The sequence below is a fragment of the Rana temporaria genome, chromosome 3 (assembly GCF_905171775.1).
Source record: "Rana temporaria chromosome 3, aRanTem1.1, whole genome shotgun sequence".
Taxonomy (NCBI): domain Eukaryota; kingdom Metazoa; phylum Chordata; class Amphibia; order Anura; family Ranidae; genus Rana; species Rana temporaria.
In genome coordinates, this window is record NC_053491.1 from 81,526,788 (window position 1) to 81,541,283 (window position 14,496).

The 14,496-nt window shown below is 42.0% G+C and overlaps 1 protein-coding gene across 1 annotated transcript in view; it reads right to left on the reverse strand.

Moving 5' to 3' along the window:
* Positions 1 to 14,496, reverse strand: part of TRPM1 (transient receptor potential cation channel subfamily M member 1) — a 137,779-nt gene that overhangs the window by 18,981 nt on the left and 104,302 nt on the right. Inside the window, exons 21-22 of the mRNA XM_040342820.1 lie at positions 13,350 to 13,601; positions 6,702 to 6,876 (exon numbers count right to left, since the gene is read on the reverse strand). Coding sequence (XP_040198754.1) covers positions 6,702 to 6,876; positions 13,350 to 13,601 — 427 coding nt within the window. The remainder of the gene's footprint in view (positions 1 to 6,701; positions 6,877 to 13,349; positions 13,602 to 14,496) is intronic.

Here is a 14,496-nt window from a genome sequence, read left to right on the forward strand (position 1 = left end):
GGGGGTCGTCTTATAGGCCGGTACCTGTCTCGGGGATCCATTATTCAAAAGCCGCGCCTCCTCCTTGTGGTGTCCCGTGATAGGCGGAACACTTGGTTTCCCAGCAGAGCCTCTGTTCGGTGTTCCGCCTATCACGGATGTCTTCTCATCCTCGGCTTCGGACGAGAGGACCTCCGTGATAGGCAAAACACAGGCACCTATCACGTAACAGCACGAGGAGGCGCGGCTTTTGAATAATGGATGCCCGCAGTACAGGAATCAGGTATAGCACAGTAAGGCATGTTGACGGCACAGTTAGGCACGGGATGGCACAGTGAGGCATAGAATGGCACAGTAAGACATGGGATGGCACAGTGAGGCATGGGATGGCACAGTGAGGCATGTTGATGGCACAGTGAGGCATGTTGATGGCACAGTAAGGCATGTAATGGCACACTGAGGAATGTTTATGGCACAGTGAGACATGTAATGGCACAGTGAGGCATGTTGATGACACAGTGAGGCATGCTGATGGCTCAGTGAGGCATGTAATGGGCACAGTAGGGCATGTAATGGCACAGTGAGGCATGTAATGGGCACAGTGAGATTTGAAAAAGCTGAATAAAGCCTGTTCCTGTCAGCGTTTTTTCCCCATCAGCGGTTGTTCCGGCTATCCTTCAGCTTCCAGACAGACTAGTAGAAAGGGGGTCGTCTTATACGGCGGGTATATCCCAAAACCAAATATTTAGCTGGAAAATTAGGGGGTCGTCTTATACGCCCAGTCGTCTTATACTAAGCACTAGTTCCAGTGCGAAACGCGTCAGCGCCAGGTTTTATTTTCATTTTTTGCTGTGACTTGTAGTGCTGTCCTTTTTTTAATAAAGGCTACAATTTGTTCAGAGTGCGGCTATCCAGAGACAATCTTTGTTCCTGCCTTGCTGAGTGCATTGCCTGCACCTGAGTTATCTGCAACGGTGGATCGTCATCTGGGTTCCCACCTGGAGCGGCTACTTCCTTTCCAGTCGTCTTATACGCCAACGAAAACGGTAGCTCTTTAGAGAAATTAATCAGCTTCCAATTTTTTTTGTCAAAGCTTAATTGAACGAGCTGAAGTAAGAAACTGATTGGTTACATAGGTGTGCACAGCCCATTGCATTAGGGTGTGCACCCCAAAGCTCAAACACATATGCATGTGTGTGCATGTGTATACATACTGACAGTGTCAGTAGAGCAATAGACGGTGTCAGTAGGGCAGAGATTGGTGTCAGTATGGCAGTGGACGGAGTCAGTAGTTTTTATTTTTAGTTATTATTTTTTACAATTTTATTATTATTTTTTACAATGTTTTTAGAAGCCTCATTAGGGGGCCTTGGGGAAATGTCAGGGGTTTAGGCGGGGAATCTGCACCACATTGGGGTGATTAGGGTCTGCCCAAGCACACCTGGCACATCCTGCGCGCACCCCTATGATTGGCTACCATGCACAAGTGCACCAGATTTTGCACTCTTCATTTTAGTAAATCAACTCCACCGTGCAGCCTTGAGCTGTAAAGTAGGGAATTCACAATAAAAGATCCAAAGTCACTGATTTTCCACTGTGGATTACTCAATGGCAAGATGAAAGCAAGAGTGGTTGCTACATTAATTGCATCAGTGGTTTTGGATTATATGTGACAGAATAGTTTTGGGAGAAGTTTGCATTGCTAGTAAAAAGTACTCCCTAGCAAATCATCCCTTGAAATTTTAAGTCCATGCGAAAACAGTGAATTATTATTAATAATCTCCATTACTTGGCTGCAAGGTAAGGTAAATCTCATGTCTGTCAAATGTTCTGCAGTGTGTGTTGGTTGACAATTGTTGAACTGGTTCTTACATATCATACTGTGATTGTCTACATTGGTATACTCCACATACAGTCTGAAAAGTTAATTTAGCTTTACTCTAAATTGAAAGAATTAAGTGGCCAACCAGAGACCACATGAGAGAAGCAAGGTTAGCATGTGCTACTGGGAAAGGTAGAGTTAAATGAGCCTTTAACTTTAACTTTGCCCTCCATGGTCAAAGGAACAGGTCACTTTAAAGTAAAAGTCTTGCATTGTTTTCAGGTTTTGATAGAATGGACAAGGGTTATGTCCTCTATTAGGTTTTTACTGATGATGGTGTCTCCATATGGATCTCTTTTACAACAAATTATACTAAATTAAGCTGCAAACATAATATTTTGTTTAAACTTGTACATTTAAACCCCTTTTGGAGCACACGTGTTCTAAGATTAAAATTGTAGCTATATTTATATGTTTATTCTTAATCGCTGTGCTCTAATTTGAAATAAGCACAAGCAATGAAACTCCTTCTTGACTTGAACTGCATTGATTTCAAATGTCAAGTTATATATATATATATATATATATATATATATATATATATATACATATATATACAGTATGTGGCTGTACTAAAGCTCCAAGTAAACGGAAGTCTTAAATGATTATGATGGCATAAACATCTTTCGAAATCAGTAATATTATAATAAACTTTACAATAAACTATATATAGTTCTGGTTCCAGTAATCCAATGATCTAGACATTGTTAATGAAGTCAACCTTCTTTAGGGAGAAAGTGGCTAGAAGATTATGTGGTTGGCAGATGATCAACTTTAACTGTACAACTATATATAATGTATTGTCAGAATTCCTAGAGTGTGCATTACCCACAAAAGTAATTTCTCTTCCTAAATATAAAAAAAATTATCCTTAGGTAACCCTTGCAATGTAATATATACAGTCATGCACGAAATTGTTGGCACCCCAGAAATTTTTCCAGAAAATCAAGTATTTCTCACAGAAAAGTATTGCAGTAACACATGTTTTGCTATACACATGTTTATTCCCTTTGTGTGTATTGGAACAAAACAAGAAAAGGGAGGGAAAAAGAAAATTGGACATAATGTCACACAAAACTCCAAAAATGGGCTGGTCAAAATTCCTGGCAACCTTAAATTTGGTTGCACACCCTTTGGAGAAAATAACTGAAATCAGTCGCTTCCTATAACCATCAATAAGCTTCTTACACCTCTCACTCAGAAATTTGGACCACTCTTCCTTTGCAAACTGCTACAGGTCTCTCTTATTGGAAGGGCACCTTTTCTCAACAGCAATTTTAAGATCTCTCCACAGGTGTTCAATGGGATTTAGATCTGGACTCATTGCTGGCCACTTTAGAACTCACCAGCGCTTTGCTTCCATCCATTTCTGGGTGCTTTTTGACTTATGTTTGGGGTCATTGTCCTGCTGGAAGACCCAAGATCTCAGACGCAAACCCAGTTTTCTGACACTGGGCTCTACAGTGCGTCCCAAAATCCTTTGGTAATCATCAGATTTCATGATGCCTTGCACACATTCAAGTCACCCAGTGCCAGAGGCAGCAAAACAACCCCAAAACCCCAAAACATCTTCACCATATTTCACTGTAGGTACTGTGTACTTTTCTTTGAAGGCCTAATTCTGTTTTCCGTAAACAGTAGAATAATGTGCTTTACCAAAAGCTCTATCTTGGTCTCATCCGTCCACAAGACCTTTCCTGGAAGGATTTTACTCAAGTACATTTTGGCAAACTGTAGTCTTGATTTTTTATGTCTCTGTGTCAGCAGTGGGGTCCTCCTGGGTCTCCTGCCATAGCGTTTCATTTCAATTAAATGTCGACGGATAGTTTGCGCTGACACTGATGCTCCCTGAGCCTGTAGGACAGCTTGAATTTCTTTGGAACTTCTTTGGGGCTGCTTATCCACCATCCGGACTATCCTGCGTTGCAACCTTTCATCAATTTTTCTCTTCCGTCCACGCTCAGAGAGATTAGCTACAGTGCCATGGGTTGCAAACTTCTTGATAATGTTGTGCACTGTGGACAAAGGCCAATCTAGATCCCTGGAGATGGACTTGTAACCTTGAGATTGTTGATATTTTTCCACAATTTTGGTTCTAAAGTCCTCAGAAAGTTCTCTTCTTCTCTTTCTGTTGTCCATGCTTAGTGTGGCACACACAAACACACAATGCAAAGACTAAGTGAACTTTTCTTTTTTTTACCTGCTTTCAGGTGTAATTTTTATATTGCCCACACATGTTACTTGCCCCATGTGAGTTTAAAGGAGCATCACATGCTTGAAACAACCTTATTTATCCACAATTTTGAAAGGGTGCCCAAATTTTGAAAACCCATTTTTGGAATTTTGTGTGACATTATGTCCAATTTGCTTTTTTCCCCTCCCTTTTTTTGTTTTGTTCTAATACATACAAAGGGAATAAACATGTGTATAGAAAAACATGTGTTACTGTAATACATTTCTGTGAGAAATACTTGATTTTCTGGAAACATTTCTGGGGTGCCAACAATTTCAGCCATGACTGTATACTGTATATTTGAAAATATGAACACATTTGTTATCACACTGGCATTGGAGGTATATGGTACAACTGCATTATTAAGAGAGATGCTGCCTATTTTTTGGGTGAACCTTCACAGGGTTTATGCACATACCACTCTAAGGTATAGAGAGACAAATAGAAATGCCCAAAGTGACAAAACCCAGCACCTGGGGTCCCATGACATATTTAATAAATCATAAGTCATTTTATATCTGTTTGCCCATTTTGGATTTTTTACTGATTTCATTGCAAGGATTTATGAACTACTATTATGTTCTTCTGGTGTAATCATCATCCTGTGTTCTTTGGCTCTGTTCAATAGCTCTTAATAATTACAACATTGGTTAATAGTGACAACATACTAAACAATAAACTGTAAAGTACAGCATCTCACTTACATGTACTTAATTGGTTAAAGGTAGGCATGTGCATTTCGTTTCGTTCCGAATCGAAATTCGGACGAATTTTTCATTATTCGGACATTCGGATGCATACGAATTCCCGAATTGCAATATTAATGAATTTACCGAATCCGAACGTTTTCGATTCCGAATCGAAAACCCGCGGACGAAATTCGATCGGAATTCGGGTTTTTTTTTTTTTTTCGAATTCCGATCGAATTTCGTCCGCGGGTTTTCGATTTGGAATTCGAAAAAATTTTTTTTTTTTTTTTTTTTTTGAATTCCGATCGAATTTCGTCCGCGGGTTTTCGATTTGGAATTCGAAATTTTTTTTTTTAATTTTTTTTTTTCGAATTCCGATCGAATTTCGAAATTATATTCGAAGAGAGAATTTTCGAATTCGACCGGATTTTTCGAAATTCGGTCGAAAACGAACGAGTTCCGAAAACGAATTTAACACATGTAACGAACCTAACTTAACGAAATTAATTAAATAACGAATTAAAACGAAACGAAACGAAACGAAATTTTCCCTTTTGCACATGCCTAGTTAAAGGTAAAGCGTGGCTGCTTTTACTTAAAACAAACTTGTTCATATCATAATGGAACTATGGAGGCTGCAGCATTGTAATGAAAGAACATGGCAGTGCATTAAAACTGGCAAACATTTACCACAGCCCCCCATGTAATAAACATGCAATAATGCAAAAAAAAAAAAAAAATGAAAAAAATCATCATTAGGAAGAATACCTACTTACACCCTAGCTTTAGACTGCTTTACCCAGACAAGGGTCATGCCACTCAGCCCCAACAAGCGATCCTGGGAAAGCTAAGGATCCCATATTTTTCTTCTTACGCATGAGTGTTTTTTAATTGGGGGGTTCTTTTTTTTTGCGGATGTGGCTTATTCACCTAAGACTAGAATGGGTTGCCTTACTCTCTAAACTCTTGTGTTGAAATTTACACATTGGTTTGACCTGGGATTTTGTGCAGCAGGGGAACTCTGGAGAACTCCGAATGTATGTTCAGTCATTATTAAGGGTCTGCACTGTAGTGCTACAACCTGTTTTGTATCTTTACTGCACTGACACATTTACTTGAAACTGACAGTCATCCATTCTACAGCTTAAAAATATATATTGATTTAAAGAATTACAAACAAAATATATTGTGATTTAATGAATTTATTAATCCCTTTGTTCATCTCTACAACACATGGTTACACTGAAGCAGCCTTTCTCAACCTTTTTATCTTGGAAGTACTCTTGAAATTATGTTCAGGTTTTAGGGAACCCCTGCTAAAATAATTATATTGACAGCTTACAGTTAGTGAAATCTGTAAGATGTAAACATAATAATAAACAAAATAATAAAAAATGTGGCACACCTACAGTACATGACGCCCAAGGCAAATAATTTTTAACCCCCAATACATTGGTGGCCAAAGAAAAAGTGCCCCAATATATTGGTAGTCAATGGGAGTAGGAAGGACTTCTATATACTTGTGGTCAGTAGGAAGGATGCAGTTTTTAAGATGCATTGGCCCCGTAAGTGTACAGGTATCATCAGTTAGATGATGATTACTCTACAGTTCAACAACCTGGAGGAACCCTGGTTGAAAATGGCTTCTCTACATTATGCAACTCCCAAATCCCAGTCTATTCTTCCAAAACACTCAAGGTAATTTAGAGAATGATGTACCATTTTATGGCACCAGATAACATTGTTGATCACTGCTTATTTCTTACGTTTCTATAAATTGTACATTTTTGCTAGGTTTGTAATGAATACATCTGCTAAATGGTATGTTTTCCAAATTAAAACAGGTAGTCTGTTAATTTGGACTGATCATCTGCCAGGGTAACAGGAAGCAGAGTCTTACTATGAACTCTAGTCTTACGGTCTATCTGGTCTGCAAACACCTCTCCGTAGATCATCCAGTAAGGCATGTAGAAGATGTTGCGGGCCAATCTCCATGATGGTTCCTCATCTGGGTGCAAAATGGCCTGTCGTGCTACTCCGAAACTCATAAGCACCACCAGCATGATGATCACAAAATATAGCATGTCAATCATCTAGAAAAGTGACATCATCTTTAGATATGGAGCCAAAACCAATCAAGTATTGTCATATTTCAATGTTTCATAAAAATTCTGCATTCACTGCATACATACTGTAGATACATACATCTAATTAGCTGATTATTAGTTGATTAAAGTTTATATGTAGATAATTTTTTTTTTAGTTTTAAATAATGTAGGCAATGGTTAAAACTCATGCCTGCTTCCTTTTTTTTTTACTATCTATATCTTGTTGCAGACGTTTCCCTTTACTTCATGTGCCAGAGACACCACAGGAAGGGAAATGTCTCCAAAGTAAAGGGAAATTATTATTTTTATATGGGATTTATAGCGATTTACAACATGAGGGCAGACAATACAGGTCAATACAGAAGCAATCAGAGGGCCCTGCTCGTTAGAGCTCATCCCAACTTATCTCAATTTACACAGTTGTTACTGAAACTGGCAACCCCATTTGAAGATGTGCCCTTACCTCCTGTTCCAATAATAACAAAAATGTGGGATTACTGACCCGAAAGAGGTCCTAACCATTGCCGACATATCCAAACCTAAATAAAAAGTTTGGACTATAGGTACATTTTATTTTAAAGTATTATTCCACCTTTCTCTCACATTTCATATTGTAAGTCAATGTATGAAAATCACAAACTTTGTGATAACTTCTATCAAGCAACCCCCTGTAAGACAATATAGGCAACAATGGGAGCGTGAACTGGGCTTGGAGCTGGACCGGCAGATCATGACTTTAGCTGTCTCAAAGTGTTCGAGAAATGTTCTTATGCCGCGTACACACGACCGTTTTTCGGGTTGTAAAAAATTAAGTTTTTTTTTAATGTCATTAAAAACGATCGTGTGAGGCCCCGTACACACGACCGAGTTTCTCGGCAGAATTCAGCCAGAAACTCGGTCGGAGCTGAATTCTGCCGAGAAACCCGGCCGTGTGTACACTTTCGGCCAAGGAAGCCGACGAGGACCTCGGCGAGGAAATAGAGAACATGTTCTCTATTTCCTCGTTGTTCCATGGCAAATTTCGGCTCGCCGAGATCCTCGGCGGCTTCACAAGGAACTCGACGGGCAAAACGATGTGTTTTGCCCGTCGAGTTCCTCGGACGTGTGTACGGGGCCTGAGGGCTCTAGAGCATTTTTCACGATGTAAAAAATGGGCATTAAAAATTTCGAACATGCTCTAATTTTTACGTCGTAAAAATAAATAAAACTTATTGTAAAGGAAAATCACAAACAGTGTGTGATACTGTATATCTGTTTTACAGATATATTACAGCTTAATTCTTCCATTTTCATCGGTCCAAACCGATCGTGTGTGGGCCTCATGGGTTAGTTAACCTTCGGTAAAAAAAATAGGAACTTGCTTTAAAATTGAACCGATGGACGCCTAACCGATAGGTCAAAACCGATCGTTAGTATGCAAAAGCATCGGTTAAAAACCCGCGCATGCTCAGAATCAAGTGGACGCATGCTTGGAAGCATTGAACTTCGTTTTTTTCAGCACGTCGTTGTGTTTTACGTCACCGCGTTCTGACACAATAGTTTTTTTAACCGATGGTGTGTAGGCACATCAGACCATCAGACCATCAGACCATCGGTTAACCGATGAGAGCGCTCCTTCGGACCGTTCTCATCGGATGGACTGATCGTGTGTACGAGGCCTTAGTTATTGCAGCCTACCAATCATATACACTAGAAGCTCCTAAACTTGAGTTTAGGATCTTTTGCAGTTTTTTGCAAAAGCTACTAAACTCAACTCCATAAAAGCCTGTGTCAATATACAAATAGGCTTTTAGCAGAGTTTAGGAGCTGCCTCCTTCAACCTACCTCTCTTTAACGTAGAAGAATTAACTTTAGGATAAGAAACGTTTTGACCATTGGCTGGGGGAAAACACAAACTGGTGTGGTGCGATTTTGACACACTTTTGCCACGATTTTGCTGCATTTTGCCTTTTCTGTGCCTGTAGTAAATGTAGGCAGGGTGTACATGACACCTTAAATGTGGTGGCTACATTATTTGTCTTTGTTTATGCTTCTTTCTCCCACTTTATTTTCACCTGATGATCTTGACAGTAACAGGCCCTGTTCACATCCGGTATAGTGCAGGGACCTGCGTTTTACTGCACTGTCACCACTAGGACAATTGTTTTCTATGTGTCCTATTCACACTTCAACACACCCTGTAGGTGTGGTGCAGTGAGCTGCGATAACATGCAGACATCCTGCATTTTATTACAGCATACAGGAAGGGATTACATGTCATTGCATCGTGCTGCTTTACAGGGACATGAATAAAGTGACACTTGGTGCACTTCAAATAAAGTTGAGACAACAAAAAACAAAACTGTGTGATGTGCTAAAGCATGCAGTGGACTGTACCTGGAACAGAGAGCTGCCCACACACTAATGTGCAGGCAGTGTGAACAGGCCCTTACTGTCTTAGGGTGGCTACATTTACTCCCCCACTGTATCTATGGAGGAGCAACTTAGCTGCTCTTGGACATTAGCATTGTAAGCCTGTGGAGAAGGTAGTGTTAGAAAGACTACTAGTTTTAGATGGACTTTACATTAGTGACTAACAAATTAATAACTAATCACAGCTAACACTTTTTAAGCTGTTACAGCAAAGTTTTTCCTTTTGCTTTTAAAATAAAGGTTTTACATAAATGATTAAAAGCCGACCATTATAGGCAACCCTTTCTTAACCCTCTAACTAACAATTTTGCTGGACAGCTTGGTCTGCTATAGACATTTGAAACATAACAGACTTCCTGGCAGGACTTCCAGGTGACAATAAAGGAAAAAAGACAAAAAAAGGAAAACCAATGTAGCCATCACATCTAAGGATTTGTATCCGGCAACATATAGGCCCGGATTCACATACATTGGCGCATATATATGCCGCCGTAGTGTATCTCTTTTACGCTACGCCGACGCAACGCAGAGAGGCAAGCATGGAATTCTCAAAGCAAATGCTCCCAACGTTGTGCCGGCGTAATGTAAATTCATAGGCGTAAGCCGGCGTAGGTGGAAGTGGGTGTGACCCCATGCAAATGATGGTCCGAGCGTGGAGCAGTTTTTTAAGCCCGGCGTATCATGAACGGAACATGCGCAGTGACGCGGACGTATGACCGCAACCCTGTGCGCATGCTCACAACTACGTCGGCGCAACTTCCTGGGATACGCCGGCCCACCGGCTTACACCGAGCGCATAAATATGCCCAGCCATACGCCCGTCGGCTTGTCCGGGATAAAGTGGCCGCCATCAGAAGGCACCACAGGGGCACGGGGGGCGGACCACCATCTGCTGTAAGGTTGACCCCTGAGGAGGAGGATATCGCCAGGTGTCTGGAGCGGGAGCAAGTTGAGAGCCTGGAGGGCTTTGACTCCACGGATCCGGACTTGAAGACAGGTAAGTGTTTTTTATCCCCCATCCGGTGTGTAGCATGTGAGGGGGTGGAAGGGAACATGTGACAAGTGTGTGGGTCCACCAACATGTGAATGCTTTGTGTCATCCACAGATGTGCTGGAGGGAGCGGGCCCGTCGTCAGCTGCTGGATGACCCATGCCATTCCCGGAGGAGTGTGCCCACACCTCTCCTCTAGAGGAATTTGAGGAGGAGCAAGTGGACCTTGAGGAAGGTGTCTACCTCCAGGAGGAGAACATCATCCCTGGACCCTCCCAAACCTCCTCCCCCATCAGGGGAAGCCCTCACCCTCCTCCCCATCAGGGGAAGCCCCTCAGGGTCCACCCCCATCAGGGAAAGCCCCTCAAGGGCCTCCCCATACAGATGGCCCAAGCCTCTCCTGCCCCCAGGAAGACAATGCAGAAGACAAGGGGTGTTCCTGAATCCCTTGTGGAAAATCTTGCAAGGGAACAGGGCCACCAGACCTGCCATATGGGTGCTATAGCCGGGGACCTGCGCCGTGTGGCAGACAGCCTGGCCTCCTCTGCCCAGATAACTGACAGCCTGCAGGATGTGAGTGGTAACTGCGCTGCTCTGGTCACCTGCGTTGGGGAGCTGCATGCCACAACAGCAGGCCTCGTGGCAGAGGTAAAGAGCCTGGCAGTTACTGTACAGGCCAATACTGCTGCCATTGAGGCGGAGGGGAGGCAGACGAGGCGCCACCAGCGGCACACCACCACCCGTCAGCTGCGGATGCAGGCTCAGACTAACGCGGTCCTCACCCGCATTGCCCTGGCGTTGGAGTGGCAGACTTGGGGATGATCCTCCTCCTGATGCCCCACCCCCCCACCCGAGGCTCCCCCCAGACAGCTGAGGAGCCGGAGCCGTGGTACCATGCCTGGCACACGTCAGGGCAAATGAGTGCCTTTTTTTTGCTCAGGTTATGAGCTTTTTTATTTTGGAGTGTCGTGCACAGAAGGATGTGCCGGCCTCCAGTAAGGGCATCCCATGTCAGCCAATGGCATGAACCTTTTTTTTTTGTGACTGCACACAGTCAGTAGTGCAGGCTACAGTGTGACTGGTGTGTGAATGTGTGGGTGACATACCTGCCAGCAAGGCGTGTCACCCTGGGTCGTCGGGGAGAGGTTATCCCCACGACCGTGTGAATGTGGTATGAATGGACAGTAACACCATTGGGGCCTTGGCCTGGCGTTGCTGCTCCCAAGTCCTGCATGGTGGACTTGGGCTAATCCAATGTGAGGTGGATGTGGTGTGTGTGAGCACAGGACCCCAGATGGCAAGTCACCTTTTTTTTTAATTTTTAGAAAAAAAAATGGATATTTGTATAGGAAATCAATGGGAGTGCCAGATGCGTCCAGCGTAAATATGCGCCCACGATACGCCGGCGTAGGAAAGTTACGTCTGTCGGAAGAAGCCTATTTTTAGGCGTATCTAGTTCTGTGGGTATGGCGCACAGATACGACGGCGCATAGTTACACTTACGCGGCGCATATCGAGATACGTTGGCGTAAGTGCTTTGTGAATCCGGGCCAAAGAGGTTTTTTTGTTTTGGGGTTTAAACACACTTTAAAGGGACACTAAAGGTTCCTTTTATTTTTTTTTTAAATAACAAACATGTCATACATGACCTCCACTGTGCAGCTCGTTTTGCACAGAGTGGCCCTGAACATCCTCTTCTGGGGTGCCTTGGTGGCTCTTGCGGCTCCTCCCCATTTTAGATAGCCCCCTTGAAGAAGTGCTCTCCCAAGGGGGTTACCTTGCGGGTGCGCTCTCGAGTCATACACTCGGCGTCCATAGATGCCGAGTGTATGACTCAGCCCCACCGCGGTGCCTGGGTCATTGGATTTGATTGACAGCAGAGGCAGCCAATGGCTGTGCTTCTATCAATCTATCCAATGAATGCCAGGACTCCATGGAGAAGAGGACACCGGGGACGCGCCAAGCAGGTAAACTGGCTCAGGTGAGTAAAACGGGGGCTGGGGGGCCGGTGATTGCCAGGTGTTTTTTCACCTTAATACATAGGATGCATTAAGGTGAAAAAACACAAACCTTTACAACCCCTTTAAATAAGAACTTGCTTCATCACAATTTTTTCAAACCACCACATTGCCTTTACTGATCCAGAACGGTCAATCCTGCTTCAGCCGACTAGGTCTGTTAGCATGGACCAAAAAAAAAAAAACCCTTCTAGGTAAAGGTCATCTCTTCATTGTAAGAGAACTTCCAAAGTGTGCTCATACAAATAATTATGTAAAACAACAGACCACAGGCTGCAACTATAAGTGGCATACTCACTGCTCAAAAAAAAATGATATAAGTAGAATTTAAAAAGCTTTAAATTTGCATGATTTACTTCCTCAGTTTTCATTAATTTGGGATTTATGGGATAACTCTGAGCTTAACCCAGGTGCCATACCATTAATTCGGCCATGATAAATGCCTGCACACATGACTTCGTTAGTCTAGCCTTCATAGAATACATACTGTTGTAGTCTTTTCTCCATGGTGTCCCCCTCCTCCCCCCACCCCTCTCCTTCAGTTAAGTCGCCCTAGAGTGCCCTAGTCTTTCAGTTCGGGTTCTCTAGGAATCTTGCTGATAGCTGATTTGGAGAGTAAAAATTCTTATTAATGAGATACAATTTTATTTGTTTGTTGAGCTTGCTCTCCTGATCCACCCTTCCCTCACCCCCCCCCAACTGTTTTGCAATTTTATACCACCTCTTATACTTGTATTATTGTAAGTTTATTCTGTTGTCGTCTGCGTACGACTCAAGTAATTTGTACCGTGACCATACTGTTCAAAATGCACTTTCTGTTTTCTTTGAACTTGTGTATTTTTTTCATGGAAAATTTTAATAAATATACAATTAAAAAAAAAAAGCTTTACATTTACATGAGTGAACAAATAAAGACATTTATTTTTTCTTGCAAAATAAATCAAAAATATTTCTTAAATTGCAGTCTGGTTAGCAAATCTTATAATTAGATGTAAATCAGTAAAGATAAGGGTATCTATGTTCATATGTTTACTTACCATTTTTCCTATCATCATTACATAGGGACCAAGGTACTTGTTAACTCCAAAAATATCCAAGACACGAATATACCAAAAGATAATATCTACACAGTAAATGACTCTACCATATCCCATGTATGGCTGATTTTGAAGCCGTAAAATTGCTCCAATTATAAATACTGAAATGGCCACAAGGTCTGTAATATTCCAATACTCTTGTAACCAAACTTTCACCTTTTGGCTCAGCTTCCCTGGTTCAGACATTAGAATCTGGAGAAAAGGTAGAGTAGAAAATACAAAATAATTGCTTATGTCATTACATCATTTGAACAGAAGTCATGTGGTGAAGATAGTATTTCATGCAATAAATATGAATGCAGTATTATATAACTAAAAACGTTATTATCGTTTCCATAGCTGAACATTAGTAGATTTCTTCCCCATGTCTTCATTGCCACCCCCCCGTCTTAGTCGCAGCACATTCCTCTACTGTCATATCACCCGGACAATCACAGCGAACCTCTCCACTGCCACCTCACCCTCGAATTGCAGCACATGCCTCCATGCCTCCTTCTGGTTTAAGTTGTTTTATTTGTAAAATTAATATACTGCTACTGCAAATAATGCTATAGCTATATGCCTTGGAGCATTTCTATGCCAATAATGCATAAATGAAGAACCCCACCCTAGTACTAGTGTTAAAAAGCCTCTGATGTAATGACTATATACATAAATGGGTTAGCTTTTATGCCTTTAAGTGGTATTAAACCCAAAAACAAAAATTGCAATGTATTGCAGCCTACCAATTCTTAGATCTTTGTAGAGCTTTAATTCTTTTATGTAAGAACTGTATCCCAAAAGAAAAAAAAAAAACTTTTACTGTAACTGCTTAAAAAGTGTGGCTTTCATTTATTAATCAAGTTCATGCAATTTCCCTGAACACTACCCTCTCCCCAAATTGACAAAGCTGCTGTCCAAAGGTGCCTCCATTGCTCTTCCAAAGGAGTGGGGACACCCTAAGACAGCAGGTGTGCTACTGGGTGGACCACCAGGTTAAAAAAAAAAGCCATAGAAAAATAAAACGCATGTAGCCACCACTTTTAGGCTGGGTTAACACTTATGCATATTGAATGCGGGTTTCCCTGCATCCAATTCGCATGACAGG